The 20,837-nt window shown below is 50.4% G+C and overlaps 1 protein-coding gene across 1 annotated transcript in view; it reads right to left on the bottom strand.

Annotated features, from left to right (window-relative positions):
- The window catches only part of smg6 (SMG6 nonsense mediated mRNA decay factor), a 290,967-nt gene extending 270,433 nt beyond the window's left edge, over positions 1–20,534 (bottom strand). Inside the window, exons 1-7 of the mRNA XM_078422694.1 lie at positions 20,441–20,534; positions 16,322–18,179; positions 13,203–13,395; positions 12,684–12,794; positions 12,161–12,267; positions 9,094–9,172; positions 704–814 (exon numbers count right to left, since the gene is read on the bottom strand). Of these exons, the coding sequence (XP_078278820.1) occupies positions 704–814; positions 9,094–9,172; positions 12,161–12,267; positions 12,684–12,794; positions 13,203–13,395; positions 16,322–18,179; positions 20,441–20,528 (2,547 nt within the window). The 5' untranslated portion in view covers positions 20,529–20,534. The remainder of the gene's footprint in view (positions 1–703; positions 815–9,093; positions 9,173–12,160; positions 12,268–12,683; positions 12,795–13,202; positions 13,396–16,321; positions 18,180–20,440) is intronic.
- Between the last annotated feature and the right edge of the window lie 303 nt (positions 20,535–20,837).

Raw genomic sequence — 20,837 nt, forward strand, 5'->3', positions numbered from 1 at the left:
TGCTCCTGCCCTGAAAGTGATGATTCCAAGAGGAAGAGGCGAGATTTCTTCCCCTTTCCTTTTCCATATATCTTTCTAATTCACTGTTAATGTGAAAGATTCTGTTCATGTCACACAGCAGAAGAAATGTATGTGAAGGAACAAATTACAGGGGATGGTCACCCCAAACTACATGGAATGGAGGCACGGAGGCAGGGACATGGAGTCCAGTCTGGCATGAGAAACAGAGCCAGGCATTCAGTGGACTCTGGACTTCATCTACTTGGCACGATGAAGTTTTCATCTTCTTGGCATGGTTATTTCTTTAAAAATATGCAACATATCCCTGTGCAATCCTGCACTCTGACTTTCAGTGAGTGCAGCCTTTTCAACCTCCCCAAAGTGTTCAAGCACAGTTTATTCTGTTTATTTGGAGAGAAGAGCAGTGCTTTGATCACAGCTTGTCCACTTGCCAAGCTTGCCATCATAATCATGCAGAAGGCAGGAATGGTCATTTTCACACGGCCCAGGCAACTTGTTTTTCTGTTCTCAACAAGTCACAGAGATCTCACAGAGCCTTCCAGCACTGCCACCAAGGTCTGTTTATGACTAAGTAAACACCAGCAAAAGCCAAGCTCATTCACTTGCTCTCTCCCTCCCTCCCACGCACGCACACACAGAATAACTCTGCCAGCTTGCTGCCTGCACTGAGCGACAGACTGACCTTCCTCTTGGTTTCTTCGAAGAGGCTCATCAGACTCTCTCTAGCTGTAAGAATTGGATTACTGGCAGCCAGACTCCGCATGTAATAGTATACAGCATCCAGCTTCCGCCTCTGTTAACAGAAAAACAAAAAAAAAAGCAAAGATGAAACCAGTTTAAAACGCAGACAAAGCTCAGCTGAACCCAATTACTTTGCATTCCCACAATTACTTCATTTTCACTGAAATCTATTAGTCATAAATTATCCAAGTTTCATAAAACCGCTGGACATTTTTTCCCCATTGGCTTACCCCTCTGAGGACCGGGGCTCAGATTTATCAGACCCACCACAAATATAATAAAGCAGCTTTCTCGCACCCCTGACACGGCCCCTGGCTGTTCCATGAGGTGTGCGAGACTCAGCATTTTCAATGCCCTTATCAGCATGGGCGCACAGAAAACAATACTGACAACTGCAGCTTAACGAGGAGAGAAATATTCACTCGCTGCAGGTCCAAATCCTAAACCAAGATTTCACATGCCTTGGGTCACTGCAATATCCACCAAAGGTTGCCCGCAGACAGGCACCTCCACACACCTCACGTGACGCCAGGGTGTTGAGGTCCAACTCCAAAAAGATTAAAATTCCAACAAAAATGCACAAAATCTGTTCCATTTCTTGCAATATGCTGGCACCGACTCAACATCAAACCCACGCATTGCAGCTTTCAGTGCCACGAGATCAAATTCCTTACCCTATTTCAAATGTGAAATTTAATCAGCAATCCCTTCGGGAACACAATGACTCCTCATTAACACTTCAAATACTTTCCACAGCACAATTCTCATGTGAACCACTGACATCTAGTGGCACAGAGAACCTGCCCCAGTTGTTACGTATGCTCAGGTTAAGCGGAGGGTTGAGGGCTCATGTTCAAAGGTTCTGATTAATTGAAGGTTCATTACAGTTACGGGCTTGGCGTTCTCAGAGTGCTTTAGAGAAGGAAGTGCAGTGACTTGTACAAGGGACTACTCCCACCAGTCTGTACAAAGAACGATCCGAAGGGCAGCAGGGAGAGGACAGGATAGCTGGTCTGTTTCTGGGACTGTCAGCCTGGGCTGGAATGTTGGCCAGCATGGCGGGAAGCCTCCCTGCTCCTCTTTACCAGATCTTTTAAACAGGAACATGCAGATGTGTTGGCCTCAATAAGAAATTTAGTGAGAAGAGTCAGGAGGGTTGTTGGCGGAGGGCTCAAGCTGCTGCGAGAGAGTTGGGCTCGCATCAGTCAACAAGCTCACAGTACCTGGGATAATCCAATGCAATTCAAGATACACAAGTGTCTCACAGCTTCCCTCCACCAATGTCTCTTTACTCTGCTTTTATCTCGTGGAAACTGTGGGATTCTAAAATTGGGTTGGGGGGGTGGACGCAGTTCTAAACATAAATCCAGGATTTTGCGTTGGCACTCTGCTGCCAGTGTCTGTCAGAAACATCTGACAAGTGATCAGACTACTCACTACACTCTGGCTGGAACCAGGCAAGGCGAGCAGGAGCTCAGTGTCGCACAGCACAGAAATAGGCCCTTTGGCCCAACTCGTCCAACGAGACCCACCTCAGCTAATCCCATTTGCCCGACGTCCCTCCGAACCATTGCTATCCATTTACCTGTCCAAATGTCTTATACCTGCCTCAACTACATCCTCTGGTAACTGTCAATTCACCACCCCTTGTGTGAAAAATCTGCACCTCAGGTACCTATTAACATTTTCCAATCTTACCTTAAATCTATGGCCTCTTGTTTTTGATTCTCCTACATCACTGCATTCACCCTATCTATCTTCTTCTTCTTCTTAAGCTCTTTGCTCCTCTAGGGAGCATAAACATTGACAAATGTCCTCCACCTCACTCAGTTGTTGGCGGTTCTTTCGAGATCTCCCCAGTCATGCCCACTCCCAGACATTTCTGCCTGGACACCTCTTCTCCAGCTTTTCCTGGGGCGGCCTCTTTTCCTTTTTCCTTGGAGGTTCCATTTCAGGGCTTGCCGGGTGATGTTTGTGGCAGGTTTTCTGAGGGTGTGTCCAATCCAACTCCATTTTCTCTTCGCTCCCTCATCTTCATGTCCGGAGTAGATAATGATAATCCGGAGTAGATAATGATAAGTTGATAATCTGGCCAATTTGATCTCCCCTGATTGTGTCCATCTTGTTTCTGTCAAGCCCAGGACTGAGAGATTGTAGCGCATCATTTTGTTGGCAATTGTGGCAACCTTGCCAACCTGGAACATGGATGTACGGATGTTCCATGTCCCCACAAGGATGGATTTCTTTGGCGTCAGAAGGTGTCAACTTCCCAGCTCCCTTGCGGATTTGGCTGGGAAGCGTCATGTTCCCCGTCGCTGGGGCACCTTCTTCAACCAGGTGTGTAATTTGGTTTTCGTCCAAGTTTCAGCGACTCACACATTTTTCCAGGGTGGGGTAGTTAACCCCACGCCCAACCCCTAACCTGGAGGACCTGGGACTGCTTTGTCTGCCTCCTCACCCATCACCTGTCCGGTTTGGTTGAACCTGCCAGGGATATAAAACCCCATCCGGCATAGCTCTCAGGATCACTGGAGTACGCAAGCTTCTCCACCACATCAAGGTTGCAGTCCAGGAGAGGCACCCTATCTATGCCCGTCATGATTTTATACATCTCAATAAGATCACTCCTCAGTCTCCAGTGGTCTCAGGAATAAAGTACAAGCCTGCCAAACCTCCCCCTACAGCTTAGGCCCTCAAGTCCTGGCAACAGCCTTGTAAATCTTCCCTGCACTCTTTCCAACTTATTGGCATCTTTCCTACAGCAGAGTGGCCAAAACTGAACACAATACTCCAAGCTCAGCCTCACCAACATCTTGTGCAACTGGAGCAGAAACTCTGGTCTAGTCTGTGGGATTATATGACCTGTTTCTGCTGGAACAGTCACACCAAACAGGCCAGGTGCCAGTCAACAGTAAATTTCATGCAGTCACTTAAATAGAACGTACAAACATGTGGGTATCCAATAACTAGGGAACAATAGTGACAGGCTGTGCGACACACACTGTGGACATTGAATCTGCTGCTGTTTTGGCAGGCTTCCCCTCTGGCTCTATCCTGGGCACTAACACATCGTTCCAAAATTAATGAAAATTTTGCCACAAATACAGCTGTGGGGAGATACGAGACCCAGGATTATTAGATAATGATCCTGGCCGCAACTCTCGGAACAGTGTGTGCACAAGAAGAGGTGAAAAGTCCAGGTCAGTTGGCGTTCTCAGAGAACGGGAAGGAGAAACAAGCAACTCAGTACCTGGGAAAGCCAGTGGCCCTGTGTGTCTGCACCAAGTAGAGGCAGAGGCTATGCATCAGGAAAGCTGATCAGTAATCAGCCGACTCACATTTTGCTGTTTCATTCCAGCTTGGATAAATGGATTCACACCATGAAAGAGGGATTGGACCGTCAGTGCCCTTCCTCGGGGAACTTTCCTCAGAGAATCTTACCTCCTTTCCGATCAAATTCGGGTTAAACGCACACAGATTAAGTAACTGACTTACACATCAGCTTCAATCCAGAATAGAGATCACGGAGACAGCAGCTGAATCAGTAATCAGCCGACAACTGCTTTCCCCATCCCAATAAGTGACCCACAAACTCCACGTTGCCTCATTCCGTTGAGAGGGCACACCAGCAATAAAATAGATCCCTGCACACCTCAGCCCTAAAAATGCTCAGCTTTCATCTGACAAAAAGCATGAACTGCAGCCCTGGGGATATGGGGAAAGGAGGACAACATGGAAAAGCTGTCTTCTCACTGTCAAATGCTTAATTTCTCCACTCAGCCAAGAAGTGGCAAATTTCAGTGTGAATGGTGGAAAAAAAAAAGTTAAACTCTGGCCCACAGTTCAGCTCCACAACCGAAATCTTGCTGCTCTCAACTCTCCCACAGTGGCTGCCCAGATGACAACACTTGGTAACAATGAGATAGCTGCATACCAGCCCACTCTCCTGGGTGCATTTCCAACTGCTCTTGACCATTAACCCTCTGGCTGCTGACAGACCGGGAAATTCCAATGCCCCGGGGCCAGCCTTATTTCAGCACAAAGTAAAGCAATTATCCAGTGGGAATGTATTGTGGTCTTTCTCACTGTGCAGTCAACACAGGAATACAGAGAGAAACAGCAGCCAAACACAGTCCATTCTGCTCTCCCACCCAACAGCATTCATAGAGTCATGGAACTATACAGCAGAGAAACAGGCCGTTTGGCCCACATTGACCAGGCCGACCAAGTTGGCATACTGGGATAGTCCAACTTGCCTGCTCTTGATCCAAACCAAACCCTTCCTCTATATCCGTCTAAATGTCTTTTAAGCCATAATTGTATCAGCTCCTGTCGTTTCCTCTGGCAACTCATTCCAAGCACAGACTACCCTTCAAGTGAAAAAGGTGCCCCTGAGGTTCCTCTTAAATCTTTTCCCTCTCACCTCAACCCTCTGCCCTCTAGTTTTAGAATCCTCTACCCTGACAAAAAAGACAGTGAACATTCACTTTAGAAGGCAGTGGAGGCCAATTCTCTGGACACTTTCAAGAGAGAGCTAGATCGAGCTCTTAAAGATAGCGGAGTCAGGGGGTATGGGGAGAAGGCAGGAACGGGGTACTGATTGTGAATGATCAGCCATGGTCACATTGAATGGCGGTGCTGGCTCGAAGGGCCGAATGGCCTACTCCTGCACCTATTGTCTATTTATCCATGCCATTCAGAATCTTGTACACCTCATTCAAGGCATCCTCCATCAGCTTCCCAAGCTCCATGAAAAAAGCCACAGACTATCCTATTTCTCATTATAACTCAAAGCCCAAAAGTCCAGGTGACATCCTGGTAAATCTCTTCTGTACCATTTCCAGCTTAACATTCAACGTAAACACTTAGAAATGTACGGTTTAAATGCAAAATGAATATTTCAGTTGCAATGGTTGCCTGGCTCATTTCAACCTATACCCTTACTTTGTTTAGTGATTACTGTTTTCGAAGGAGACTTGCCAGGATGTTGCCTGGGGTGGAATGTTTCAGCTAAGATGAGAGTCTAGAAAGGCTGAGTTTGTTTTCCTCCGAGTACAGAAGAACCAGGGGGGACCAAATAGAGTTAAATATCAAATCATGACAGACACAAACAGGAGAGATAATAAGAATCTTTTCCATGTGGCCATAGAGTCGTCTTACTGCATAGAAATGGCCCTTTCAATCCACCAAGTCGATACCAACCTTTTTGCCCATATATAATAATCCCATTTGCCTGCACTTGGTCCATATCCTTCTATGCCTTGGCTAGTTAAGCGCCTGTCCAAATATCTTACACATACTGACTGTATCTGATTCTTCCACCTCTCCTGACAGTGAGTTCAAGATATCGACCACTCTCTATGTAAAAAACATTAGCCTCAAATGCTTCTAGTTTCTTTTATACCCCTACCAAGTCCTGTCTAAGATCAGATGGCATAAGTTTGAGTTTAGGAGTAAAACGTTTAGGAGGAATCTGAGGAAGAATCAGTCTGAAGAAGGGTCTCGACCCGAAACGTCACCCATTCCTTATCTCCTGAGATGCTGCCCGACCTGCTGAGTTACTCCAGCATTTTGTGAATAAATAGAAGAATTAATTCTCCCAGAGAGTGGCTGGTATCTGAAATGCACAAAGCGAGATGGTCGAGGCAGGGACACTCAAAACATTCAGATAGTCGGCTGAGCACTGTCATGCATTGAACGCTACATACCAAGTGCCAGTAAACAGGATTATTGTAGATGGTCAGTATATAAATGTTGGGCCAAAGGGCATTTTTTTGTGTTGTATGACTATAAGTAAATCCAGCTACTAATGGCATCAGGTAGTTACAATCCACAAATTCAAGGGTTGGCCGAGGCTGCTGATGGTTAAACCCTACGCTCAGAGCATTCCACTTATCATATTCAGCCTTTCAGACCATCTCCATCTTTCCCTCCCCCACCTCATTCATCTGCCAATAAACCCTCCTCACCTAGTTCCACCTATCACTTGCCAGTTCTTGCCCAATCCTTTCCCCACACCTATTTCTACCAGCTATCTCCCCACCACTCCATCAGTCTAAAGAAGGGTCCCGACCCGAAACATCTGTCCATTTCCCCCCACAGATGCTGCCTGAGCCACTGAGTTCCTCCAGCACTTTGTTCTTTGCTCATGAATCACCTTCTTCTGAAGATGGGTGCAATCACACACAGGCAACACCCATCAATTCATTTACCCTGACTGTTACGACATTTTAAGCAGCTACTATTGCAACGCGAGCACAGACGACCTACAACAGCCCCTTGGCCATCACACGCACCAGTCATGGAACCATGGCGCCACCCAGTGGTGGCTACAGCACCCAGCTCACTGAAGGCTCATTTCTGCATAAACCTTTTTCCTGTTCATTCTGCTCAGACAGAAGCAGATAGCAAGATAGAGATTCTGAAAAGGGTGTGTGATGATCATTTTGGTACCAATTCAGCTGTAAGGCTGAAAGTTATGGACTTAAGCCCTTCCTTGCTAGTTTGACACATTGCAACGTAGTGAAGAACTAGTGCACAGGTGATTGATGCTCGGTGTGAACTTGGTGGGCCGAAGTACCCATTTCCATTCGGTGCCTCTACACTAAACTAAGACCACCACCCACTTCCCACCCTGCTTCCTGTACTCTATCCCCTACTCCCAATTCCTCCGTCTACACCATATCTGCGCCCAGGAGGAGGTGTTCCACACTAGGTCATCAGAGAGGTCCTCATTCTTTAGGAAATGGGGGTTCCCCTCTTCCATTATAGATGAGGCTTTCACTAGGGTCTCCTCGATATCCCGCAGCTCCGCTCTTGCTCCCCTTCCCCATTCATAACAAGGACAGAGTCCCCTTGTCCTCATCTTCCACCCCATCAGCCGTCGCATACAGCACATAATCCTCCAACATTTTTGCCACCTCCAACGGGATCCCACTACTGGCCACATCTTCCCATCTCCTTTCTGCTTTTCGCAGAGACCGTTCCTTCCGCAACTCCCTGGTCAACTCGTCCCTTCCCACCCAAACCACCCCCTCCCCAGGTACTTTCCCCTGCAATCGCAGGAGATGCAACACCTGTCCCTACACCTCCCCCCTCGACTCCGTCCAAGGACCCCGACAGCCTTTTTAGGTGAGGCTTGCACCTCCTCCAACCTCATCTACTGCATCCACTGTTCCAGGTGTGGACTCTTGTATATCGGCGAGACCAAGCGCAGGCTCGGCGATCGTTTCGGTGAACACCTCCGCTTAGTCTGCCAAAACCTACCTGATCTGCCGGCTGCTCAACACTTTAACACCCCCTCCCATTCCCACACTGACCTTTCTGTCCTGGACATCCTCCATTGTCAGAATGAGGCCCAGCGTAAATTGGAGGAAAAGCACTTCATATTTCGCTTGGATAGCTAACACCCCAGCTGTATGAACATTGACTTCTCTAACTTCAAGTAGCCCTTGCTTTTCCTCTCTCTCCATCCCCTCCCCAGTTCTCCCACCAGTCTTATTGTCTCCAACTACATTTTATCCCTATACCGCCCACTCCCATGACATCAGTCTGAAGAAGGGTCTTGACCCGAAACGTCACCCATTCCTTCTCTCCAGAGATGCTGCCTGTCCCGCTGAGTTACTCCAGCATTTTGTGTCTATCTTAAACTAAGAATATTGCAGGTATTTGCAGTCATTAAACTATAGTCTGTTTTAAAATTTGTTGAAGATCCCATTGCACTCTTTAAAAGGCAGATACCTCTGGTAGTCATCGAATCATGAATTCATTCAGCATGGAAACAGGCCATTCAGCCTATCTCGTCCATGCATCCTTCCATAGGATGCCCAGCACTTGGACCATTGCCCTCTATGTCTAAGCAATTTAAATGTTCATCCAGCTACTTCGTCAATGCTCTCAGCGACCCAGCTTCAACCACTCTCTTAGGCAGTGTTTTCAGAAGTCATGGAGTTCCAGATGGCCGCTTACTTTCTTAACAAAAACGGGGGTTTTGCAGAGTTAAATCTGGGGATGCTGGTGCTGCCAAATGCCAATTTAAACATGTCCATTGCAGAAAATAAACTGCTGGAAGAACTGTCTACAGGAGGATTGAATCATCAGCTGAGGGAGGTTGTTAATGAGCCACCAGTGGGAGGTATTCTAGCCTGTATGTTATGATTGATTCTAATAGGAACTGAGATGCAGGCAGAGGTGAAAACACAAACTGTAAATATACACCCTTCGGGATGCAATCCACGAACAGGTTAAAATTTGAACGGTCAAAATACAAAACTTGTACTATTCGATAAAAGCTCTGATCCAAGAGCATGTTAGGACGAGCAATGGTCTCACCGTGTAGATGGCCAGAATAGCAAGCTGGTTGTAGGGGCGCCCATTTTTCGGTGCAATCTGTTGGGCTTTCAAGTACCAACTGTGGAGAAGATAGAGGCATAAATTACAGTCACATTCCAGGATCCAACAGTACTGTAAACACCCCCCTCCCCTCCTGCTAAACAGTCAGTCATCAGATGGTTTATGCCACTTCAGATATTTATGTCTGAAGAGTTTTCCCACAGTTGATCATGAACAGAGGAATTTACAGACACGGAACGAGTCGCTGCAATTAATCTGGCCACTGTCAGCTCAGTTAATACCATACTGTCCCCTCTGCCATACACCCCTCAATCCCATGCCCTATAAGAAATAAATCCAGCTCACTGCTGAACAGCCCAGAATTAACCACCTATTGTACACATTTAACAAGCATCAGGACCAGCACAGGACAAGGTCCTTTGGCCAATGTTCGTGCCAAACATGATGCCACGTTAAACTAATCACCTCTGACTTCAGGTGATTCATATCCCTCCATTTCCTGCATATCCAAATGTCTGTCTAAAAAGAGTCTTAAATGCCACTAATATATCTGCCTCCACCACCACCCCTGGCAGTGTGTTCCAGGCACCCATCACTTTGTGTAAAAATATCTTACCTTTAAACTTTGCTTCTCTCACTTTGAATCTATGTCCTCTAGTCTTTGACCTTTCTACCCAGGGAAAAAAGGTTCCGTCTATCCTGAATGCCTTTCATAATTTTATCTACTTTTAACGCCCAGAATGTTGAGTACCTCTCCATTGCTCCCCTCAGAGTTCCTGCCCATACCCTCAGTTGCAGAGTATGTAATTGAGCCCGAGGATTCAGTACAAACATTCCCGAGGATGCTGCAAATCTCAGCTGGCAGAGCCTCATCTCACAGATCAGGTATCTCACCAAAGTGTAAGTTTAGCTCTATTTTGATCTTCATTGTACTGATGTGCTGGGGCTCTATATGGTGGCTCGAGGGATACTTATTCAAAGTTTTGGATTTCACTCGCTGAGACTTCTGCTTTATCAATAGGCAAGATTCTGAGACCTTGTCTGCCCTTTGCTGCCTCAGACTGGGCAAAGGTCCCTTCTTGCCAAGGCTTCCCCCCCCCAGCGACATTGCCCAAGGCAAACATAGAAACATAGAAAATAGGTGCAGGAGGCGGCCATTCGGCCGTTCGAGCCAGCACCGCCATTCATTGTGATCATGGCTGATCATCCACAACCAGTAACCTGTGCCCAACTTCTCCCCATATCCCTTGATTCCACTAGCCCCCAGAGCGCTATCTAACTCTCTCTTAAATTCATCCAGTGATTTGGCCTCCACTGCCCTCTGTGGCAGAGAATTCCACAAATTCACAACTCTCTGGGTGAAAAAGTCCCTTCTCACCTCAGTTTTAAATGGCCTCCCCTTTATTCTAAGACTGTGGCCCTTGGTTCTGGACTCCCCCAACATTGGGAACATTTTTTCTGCATATTAATGATATTAATGACCCGGAGGAGCAGGACGAGACCAGGTTATCCAAATTTACCGAAGAAGACATGAAAATAGGTGGGAGGGCATGATGCGATGAGGATGTCTGGATTCTGCAGCAAGGATGGGTGAGTGGGTGAATTTTTGGTCCATCTATCTAAGAGGATATATTAGTATTGGAGGCAGTCTAAAATAAATTCCCTAGTTGAATTGTTGGGTTGAGTCATCACAGAGTGAGTTGTGCAGCACAGCACACAAAAATAAGGCCCTTCGGCATCAGCTCTTCCCTTCGGATAAATTACCTGTGAGACTGGTGTAAAAATATCTGTGGGGGGCACAGCTATCTCCTCACTTGCTTCCCTTAGCAACCTGGGATACTTCTCATCCAGCCCGGAGATTATCAATCCTGACACCAACCATGGCATCTTACCGCATCATGTTCTTCATATTGACTTTTACTTTTTACTTTAGACTTTAATTGAGAGATACAGCATGGAAACAGGCCCATCGGCCCAAAGAGTCCATGCCAACCAGCAATCATGCTGTGCACTGGCACTATCCTACACATTAGGGATGATTTACACTTTACAGAAGTCAATTAACCTACAAACCTGTAAGTCTTTGGAATGTGGGAGGAAACCGGAGCACCTGGAGAAAACCCACACGGTCACAGGGAGAATGTACAAACTCCGTACAGACAGCACCGGTAGTCAGGATCAAATCTGGGTCTCTGGCGCTGTGAGGCAACAAATCTACTGCTGTGCCACTGTGCCGCCCTGACATATCCCTCCCTGAACTCACTATCTTCCACGTCTTGCTTGGTTAAGATAGATAAGATGTATTCATACAGGACCTCACCCACATCCCCTGATTCCACATAAAGGTGACTCTTACCTACTCTTTCCCTGGCTACCCTCTTGCTCCTGGTATACTTAAAAGTTTTGGGATTTTCCTTCATCTTATTCAGGGCCAGGAACCAAAGCATAATGGGTGTGTTTATGACTGTAAGGTTGTGCCCAATGAGTTCCTTGTTTTTCGTAACATACATTAATGGTTTAAGTTTAAATGTAGGAAGTGCAGTAAAGGAGTTTGCAGAAATCAGGTTTTGCAGGAGTTTGAAACTATTGCCCATGTGGTTGCAAATGTGGGACATTTTTAGACTGCAAGATGATGCAGACTGCCTGGGAAGTTGGGCAGAAAGGTGGCAAATAGAATTTAATCCCGAATTAATGCCTTTCCGAAGAAGCAACTGACAAGGGAACATACAATAAATGAGGGGAGTGGAATGGTATGGAGAAACAGGGGCATCCAGCATCCCACGTCCTTTAATATCACTGTGCCAAATCCTGGAACTCCTGCTCAGCAGGAGGGTGGGAACACCTTCACCAGAAAGACTGCAGCAGTTCAAGATTCAGGCTCATCCCCACCTTCTTAAGAAGAGTTAAGCGTGGATGATGGTTTAAAGCTACATGAAGCAAGGGTGATAACAGATAAGAGCAGAATCCAAAGAGAAAATATTATCAATGGTGAAGATACACTGGTGAGGTTTAATTCCACATCTGCAACCGGACAGTGATACTGTACCTGCGAGCCTTGCCGTAGTTTGTGGTGTCGTTGGCTTGCTCTCTGTAGCGGGCAATGTCTCCCTGACAGATCAGGCATCGCTGAGCACTGATCAATGCATACTTCACCTGGAGATGAAACAGAACCAGTTATTGGTTTGGTATTAAATTTGCTGAAATGCTGAACACTTTAAGTGAGGCTACACCTCTAGGCCTGCTGCGCATTGGAACTGAACTCATCCCAGGGGGAAAGCCTGGCCAAACAGAGTTCACCGGAGCTGACAGAGCAGGGATAGATGGGGAATGCCCAGTATAGTGCCAGGGCAGAAAGAGTCAGACGGGTCCAGTCCAGCTCAGAAGCAATCATACTTACTGCGTATAAGAGGCAGGCCAAGTTATTATTACTGCATTCATTATTTCCAGTACTCCCAGGACTTGTTTATTTAATTACTGCTCCGTTTCTGCACTTAAGGATAATGGTTTCCAGCTGGACTGGCTGCGGCCCATTTTCGGCAGAGGGCTAGCATGGACTCACTGGTACTCACCGCTTTGCGGAGTGGCTTGCTACGTATGGCCATCCCATCCATGTAATCTTCCAGTTTGAACTGGTACGTGACCTGCAGCTTGTGCAGAAGGCTGTCAAAGAAATTGGTTCCCTGAAACAGAAACAAGCTCTGGATTAGCCCAGGCAGAAACAAGGCTGGCCTCACATCCCCACACTGCACGGGTTGTGCCAACAGCAGGAGAAGCACAGATCTTCTCCCTTCCTCTAAAAAATAGAGGGAATGGCGAAGGGGTGAGGATGCATGCCTGAACTAAAGACGGTAGAAATCAGTCACAGCACTGGCCTCTCCTGGTCGAGCATCCTTCCGTTGAACATTGACAGGGAAGAAGGCAAGGGAAAAAAACAAGGACAGGACAGGACGCAGGGGTGACGGAAAGAAAGAGGCGAGCAGAGACATGCGTATGACCAATCAAAGCACTTATAACAGGGAGGTACTTGCCATAAATGAACATTTGCTAATTTTCTTTTGAAGTTCTTCAAAAGCGATAAAAATGCTCACCTCATCCAATAATTTTAAAAGCTTCCCCCGGATTTCCTCCCCATTCACTGCAGAAGGCTCCTTCAGCATCTGCCGGAACTTCTCAATGACTTGATAGAAGGCATTTTTCCACATTGTCTGTTCCACATTCTGATTGTCTGAATACTCTATATCCGTGAGAATGCAACGCTCATTCAAGAGCAGAATCTCCGCCCTACAAGAGAGAGAGGACTTTAATAAAAACAAAAAGCACCGGAAATACTCACATCAAACAGCACCGTCAAAACAGAAAAACAGGGTTAATATTTCAGCTTACTGTTTTTGTTTCAGGTTTCCAACATGCAGCTGTATCTATTAGGGACTCTAATAAAGAAGGGGTCAAGAGGGAGATAGATCAGCCATCATTGAATGGCGGAATAGGCTTGATGGGCCAAGTGGCCTAATTCCGCTCCTATAACTTATGAACATATGAAAACATCCTTCAGCAAGATATCCAGGGGCTTGACTGCCAACACGGGGTCTACAGCCTCTACAGTGTAGAATTCCGACACAACACCCCTCCCAGCCACTACCAATAGTCCCAAGTAACACATCCACCTCAGTATGCAAGTTGCAACAAGGCACCCACCCATCCGCATAAGGAGCTCCACTATATTACTCAACCACCATCCCACTCCTCCTACCAGCATGCTATCACCATGGTCACCTAATCAGTTCTCCCTCAAAACACCCATGCACAGTCCGGGGGAGAGACTCTGACACTGCACACACTCATCCTCCCATGCACTGAGTCAGCACACAACTCCAGCACAGCCTCCACACCCTCCCAGGACCCCGCTCCACCACAGCTCACACTCACCCTGTCCAATCGCAAGACACAGCTAAAATATGGCACTTACCCTTTTCTAAATCATGCAATTATTTTATCATAACTAACCTGCTTCTGTTTTAAGGCAAGACACAAAATGCTGGGGTAAGTCAACGCGTCAAGCTGCATCCTCAGAGAACATGGGCAGGCGACATCTCAGATTGGCACTCTTCTTCAGACAGTCTAAAGAAGGGTACCAACTCAAAACATCACCTGTCCATGTTCCCCGGGGATGCTGTGCAACCTGCTGAGTTACTCCACATTGTGTGCCTATCCTTGGGAACCAGGATCTGCAGTTCCTTGTTCCTGCCTCTGTTTTAAGATTATTTTTTCCCCCAACTCTTAGTTAAAGCTTCCGGTGATCAACCACATATTTCACATGACTCTATGATAGATTTTATCCGACATAACTCCGACATTTTGCAACTTGAAGGACTGTAACTGAGCCACTGTTGCAAGATCGAAGTAAACGCAACACATGTCCACCAACTGACATTAGGGCAAGGCTCTGCTCGAGGTGCAAACAGCATATGTAGCACCATCTGGGAGGTCCATACAGAAAGTACTTCAGCACATGACATGGCCACTGGAAAAGGTACATCAGACTATCTCAGGACAGCAAGGGGAACCCTCACCCCTGTTCTCAATACATTGCTGTGACATTGCCCAATTAACCGGCTGGTATGCAAGATCTTGCTTCAATGTCTCACTCAAAGTCAGCCCCAGTGCAACACCGTCTCAGTTCTCTGGGAGCATCAGCCCAGGATGGAAGCTCAGTAGTACCTGCACAGAATGGCTCCTCTACAGCTGTTAATGACGCTATTAATGACTTCCACCTAACACGGACAAGCACCCCCTCCACAGCTGATTTTCCGTGCACCGAGTTACTCCAGCACTTTGTCCTTTTGTTTAAACCGGCATCTGCATGTTTCTCGTGCCTCCGATTTTCAGGAGTTCGCACCCAATAATCTAAATATGATCACACTGTCAACCCAGGGGCTGATCTGACGACTAGCTGGAACTGATTGTTCCTTTTTATGTGATTCGCTGCAGATTTTGACCTCAGCACCGCACAGTACAAGACTCAGACCCTGACACAGCACCCTGTCACAAGAGAACAAGGCAGAGTCTCAGCAGGATCAGGTAACATCTTTAAACACCAGTTGGATTAGCCGTGTACGTTTTGGGGGAAAGTTGATGGTTTGGGGACAAGCAGCTGTTACGTTTTGTTTTTTAGGTAAGTACCTAAACAAAAGCAATGATGGCTTCACAACTGAGAATCAATAGTAATTCTTAGAATAATTCACCTGAACTTTGCATAGAACAGACAAGACACAATTGCCTTCTTTTATGTAAACCAAGGTTTACGATGAGGTGTTTTACGTTCAAATGGAAACAAAACACACTGCAAATGGTGGAACCTGGAGCAAAAAACAACTGCTGGAGGAACTTGGTGAGTCGTGCAACATCTGAGAGGCTAACAAACTGTCCACATTTCAGGTCGAGACCTGTATTAGGACTTGGTGAATCGCCTCCAATGCTACTATATCTTTTCTTTACTTGTGGGGTCCAAAACTGTGGGCAGTTTTCCAGGTGAATTCTGATGAAGATTCCACAACCAGAAACTGTTTCTCTCTCCACAGATGATGCTCAACCTGAAAATCTCCTGAATTCCCTGATTTATGTCAGATTTCTAGCATCTGCAATTTATTTACTATTCCATTTCTTCCTATCTCACCTGCCGTCTCAACCTTCAGGAACCTGTTATCAAAACCTCAGCACCTCGCCTGCCCTCCCCAAATTCCACCTGCCATTTGGCCGTCCCACAGGACTCCCTCACAAATCCCCGTGGATCCCGAGGGAGTTTAAACGGGACCAGGGAATGGAGGGAAGAACAGTGGCTTGGCACTCTTAAGGGCAACACAGCGGCGCAGCGGTAGAATTGCTGCCTTAGAGACCCGGGATCGATCCTGACTACAGATGCTGTCTCTACAGAGTTTGTAGGTTCTCTGCGGTTCCTTCCTACACACTCCCCGTGATTGCGTTGGTTTTCCCCGGACTGATACTATTCCCTCCCTCACTCCAAAGATGTACAGGTTTGTAGGTTAATTTGGCTTTGGTAAAAATTGTAAATTGTCCCCATTGTGTGGAGGATAGTGTTAGTGTATGGGGTCCACAGGAGCGGACTCGGTGGGCCGGACCTGTTTCCGCGCTGTACCTCTAAACTAAACTCTGGAAGTAAACGGACATGCCCAGAGGCAAAGGGGCTCACCTGAGTAGGGCCATCCTCTCCAGCCCGTCCTTACTGACATTGTCTCTGGAGAGCAGGTTGCTGAGCTGCAGCTCCTGGTTGTCTGCCATCCGCAGGAGCTTCCCCAGTTCCTGATGCTGCAGAGTCTGAACATGCTGCTCCATGTCTTCAGGATGCAACTGCCCAGTCTGGTAGGGAGCAATGAACTGGGGGGGAGGGTAGCTCGGGTAATACTGTGTTGAATACATGGTGCTGTTGCCACCCATCTGGTAGGGCATAGTGTAGGCCCCATACGAATACTGGGGGCCAGTCACGGCAGCCCTGGAGTAACCGTAGGGATTGTCCGAGTTCTGAAACTTGTAGTACGCCGTGGGCGTTGGGTGTGTGTAGGATGAGTAGGTCTCTCCCTGGGAGGATGAACTACACTCGTCGTCAGTGTCCAAGAAATGCAATTGGGCAGTTTGGCTCTTCAGTGCAGGTTTTTGGTCAGGATTGTTGGGATCCCAGAGCCTCCGGGATGTCCCACCGCGGCCCCGGCTCCGAGAACCTCGACCAAACAGAAGCCTTAGCCCCACTTGTGGGGAATCAGGAGAACCAGGGGCTGTGGATGACAGATCGGTGTTGGCGGGCAGGATCAAGATGCCCCGGCTCTTCCCTTTGGGTTCTTCCACTTTATCCCTTCTCTCCGTGTTCTGACCGAGTTTGCCCGACGACGGGCCGGGTTTGGTCACCACCCGGCCGCCTTTGCCTCTCCCTTTGTTCTTTTCCTCAGAGTTTGGCCGGGATGTAATGGTCACTCTGCTGCTCGTCTCACTGTCAAACATAACCCTGAGCGAAGACCTGTTCTCCCTGTTCCTGCAGTCAGCACTTCTGACAAATGCTCGCTCTTTCTCGTAACCTTTCCGCTTTTCAGGTGCATGGTTTCTGGTCTCCTCAGCACAGTCATCCTCCAAAGAATCCGTGGAAGAGATTGAAACCTGTTTGGAAGATCTCAACCTTTCTTTCCGCTCACCTGGAGTTTTCCTTTCCTTCCCCGCTCCTCTCTTCCTGTCGACGTCAGCAGGCCGGTGCTGGCACGGAGGTCCGTCGAGGCTGTTGTTGCTTCCTGCAGAGCTCACGCTGCACGTCCGGTTGCGGCCCCTGCGTTTGTTAGACCTGGAATAGCGCTTTGATGGCCCTCCGGCTCTCTCTGCTCGTGCCTGCAAGCGATTGACTTGATTGTCTTCAGGTTCTTCTGCAAAGTTATTTGCCCGACCTGCACCGTCCTCCCTCTCCCCCCTCCTCCCTTTCTCCCTTTTTCCAGGTTTTGCCAGTGAAATTAGCTGAATTTTCTCTTGGTCTTCCTGGGTGTCTTTTTCTTCACCAGACTCAATAATCTCCTGCTCAGGACAGGCATCCTGACTATAATCTGCCAGCCTCAGCTCCTCAACCTTCTTCACCAGTTCTTCATTGCCCAAGGCACTGGGTGATTCCCGACTGAACCCTTGCACCCGTCTGTTTGGTTGGTAGATCTGGCGATCAGGTTTCTTGATCCTTTTTAACTGCTTTCCAACATCACTGGAGTTAGAACTTGCAACATTTGGCTCATCGGTACACTTAAAATCATCCTCTTCGTTTCCATCCAGCTGCCCATTCCTGTTCATATATCCCCGTTTACTTCCTCCATTACCTTGGCTTTCACTAGCTAAAGGACTGGACCTCTTAGGCACAGATTTAAAAGGGCCTTCCTTATGACCCCCAAGATCTCCTTCCTCCTTTTCAAGCTGTGTGGCTCTCTGCTTGTTGGTTCTCAGCTTGGAAACACCAGGCTGGTAAATTTGAATATCGGGCCGGCGGTTGTCCTTCCTCAGTCGTGGCTCTTTAACGTCCTTGGAAATGTCTGGAAAAGAATCAGTGTGTTACATTTTGCTCTACAGGTAGCGCGGGGAAAGAGGTATGGGAAGCAGGGAGAGAGGGAGGGAGAATGAGGGAAGGCGTGGGGGAGGGGGGTGGGAGTGAAGGGGGAAGAGAGGGGGAGAGGGGGGAGGGGGAGAGGGAGGAGGGGGAGAGGGGGGAGGGGGAGCAGGGGGGAGGGGGAGAAGGGGGGAGGGGAGAAGGGGGGAGGGGGAGAAGGGGGGAGGGGGAGAAGGGGGGAGGGGGAGAAGGGGGGAGGGGAGAAGGGGGGGAGGGGAGAAGGGGGGAGGGGGAGAAGGGGGGAGGGGGAGAAGGGGGGAGGGGGAGAAGGGGGAGGGGGAGAAGGGGGGAGGGGGAGAAGGGGGAGGGGGAGAAGGGGGGAGGGGGAGAAGGGGGGAGGGGGAGAAGGGGGGAGGGGAGAAGGGGGGAGGGGGAAAAGGGGGGAGGGGGAGAGGGGGGAGGGGGAGAAGGGGGGAGGGGAGAGGGGGAGAAGGGGGAAGGGGAGAAGGAGAAGGGGGAGAAGGGGAAGGGGGAGAAGGGGAAGGGGGAGAAGAGAAGGGGGGGAGGGGGAGGGGGAGAAGGGGGGAGGGGGAGAAGGGGGGGAAGGGGAGAAGGGGGAGGGGGAGAAGGGGGGGAGGGGGAGAAGGGGGGGAGGGGGAGAAGGGGGGGAGGGGGAAAAGGGGGAGGTGGAGAAGGGGGGAGGGGAGAAGGGGGGAGGGGGAGAAGGGGGGAGGGGGAGAAGGGGGGAGGGGGAGAAGGAGGGAGGGGGAGAAGGGGGGAGGGGGAGAAGGGGGAGGGGGAGAAGGGGGAGAAGGGGGGAGGGGGAGAAGGGGGGGAGGGGGAGAAGGGGGGGAGGGGGAGAAGGGGGGGAGGGGGAGAAGGGGGGGAGGGGGAGAAGGGGGGGAGGGGGAGAAGGGGGGGAGGGGGAGAAGGGGGGGAGGGGGAGAAGGGGGGAGGGGGAGAAGGGGGGGAGGGGGAGAAGGGGGGAGGGGGAGAAGGGGGGGAGGGGAGAAGGGAGAAGGGGGAGGGGGAGAAGGGAGAAGGGGGAGGGGGAGAAGGGGGGAGGGGAGAAGGGAGAAGGGGGAGAAGGGGAGGGGGAGAAGGGGGGAGGGGGAGAAGGGGGGAGGGGGAGAAGGGGAGGGGGGGAGAAGGGGGGAGGGGGAGAAGGGGAGAAGGGGAGGAGGGGGAGAAGGGGGGAGGGGGAGAAGGGGGGAGGGGAGAAGGGGAGAGGGGGGAAGGGGAGAGGGGGGAGGGGGAGAAGGGGGAGGGGAGAAGGGGGGAGGGGGAGAAGGGGGAGAAGGGGGAGGGGGAGAAGGGGAGGGGGAGAAGGGGGGAGGGGGAGAAGGGGGGAGGGGGAGAAGGGGGGAGGGGGAGAAGGGGGAGGGGGAGAAGGGGGAGGGGGAGAAGGGGGAGGGGGAGAAGGGGGAGAAGGGGGAGGGGGAGAAGGGGGAGGGGGAGAAGGGGGAGAAGGGGGGAGGGGGAGAGTGGGGGAGGGGGGAGAGTGGGGGAGGGGGGAGAGTGGGGGAGGGGGGAGAGTGGGGGAGGGGGGAGAGTGGGGGAGGGGGAGAGTGGGGGAGGGGGGAGAGTGGGGGAGGGGGGAGAGTGGGGGAGGGGGAGAGTGGGAGAGGGGGGAGAGTGGGGGAGGGGGGAGAGTGGGGGAGGGGGGAGAGTGGGGGAGGGGGGAGAGTGGGGGAGGGGGGAGAGTGGGGGAGGGGGGAGAGTGGGGGAGGGGGGAGAGTGGGGGAGGGGGGAGAGTGGGGAGAGTGGGGGGAGGGGGGAGAGTGGGGAGAGTGGGGGGAGGGGGGAGAGTGGGAAGAGTGGGGTTAGGGGGAGAGTGGAGGGAGGGGGAGAGTGGGGTTAGGGGGAGAGTGGGGGAGGGGGGAGAGTGGGGTTAGGGGGAGAGTGGGGGAGGGGGGGGGAGTGGGGGAGGGGGGGGGAGTGGGGGAGGGGGAGAGTGGGAGAGTGGGGTTAGGGGGAGAGTGGGGGAGGGGGGAGAGTGGGGTTAGGGGGAGAGTGGGGGAGGGGGGGGGAGTGGGAGAGTGGGAGAGTGGGGGGGGTGCGGGGAAGGGAAGGGGGCAGTTGGGGAGGGGGGAGGCCGGTGACGCGCGGCCCGAGACGGCCGACTGCCGGTTGGAGCCGTTCCTAGGGCCCAGGCTCTCGGCCTGCGGGCATCGGCTTCAGCCCGGCCCGAGTGGGAATTTTCCGGTTCCTCGGCCGGTCCGTGCGTTTCTCACGAGGGTGTCTTACCGGCGCGGGCCGCCGCCGTGCCGAGGTTGCGGGCCATTTCCCTCAGCTCAGCCTCCGACACCCGCACCCGCTCCAGGCAGTCCGCCATCTTGCCGTTGCCGCGGACTACACTTCCCGCCGTGCACCGGGGGCCGACGGTGGCCGCCCGGGACTGCGCGCTCCGTCCCCTGGCAGCGGCAGACACTTCCTGACTACAGACAAAAATGCAACTCAGCTTGTCAGACAACATCTCTGGAGAAAAGGAATAGGTGACGTTTCTGGTCGAGACCTTTCTGACTCCCTGACTCTCAGTCTGAGGATGTGTCTTGACCCCAAGCATCACCCATTCCTTCTCTCCAGAGATGTTTGTCCCGCTGAGTTACTCTCGCATCTTCTCAATCTTCTCAAGGACCTGTCA

Source organism: Rhinoraja longicauda, chromosome 26 (genome assembly GCF_053455715.1).
Source record: "Rhinoraja longicauda isolate Sanriku21f chromosome 26, sRhiLon1.1, whole genome shotgun sequence".
In the NCBI taxonomy this organism is placed as follows: Eukaryota; Metazoa; Chordata; class Chondrichthyes; order Rajiformes; family Arhynchobatidae; genus Rhinoraja; species Rhinoraja longicauda.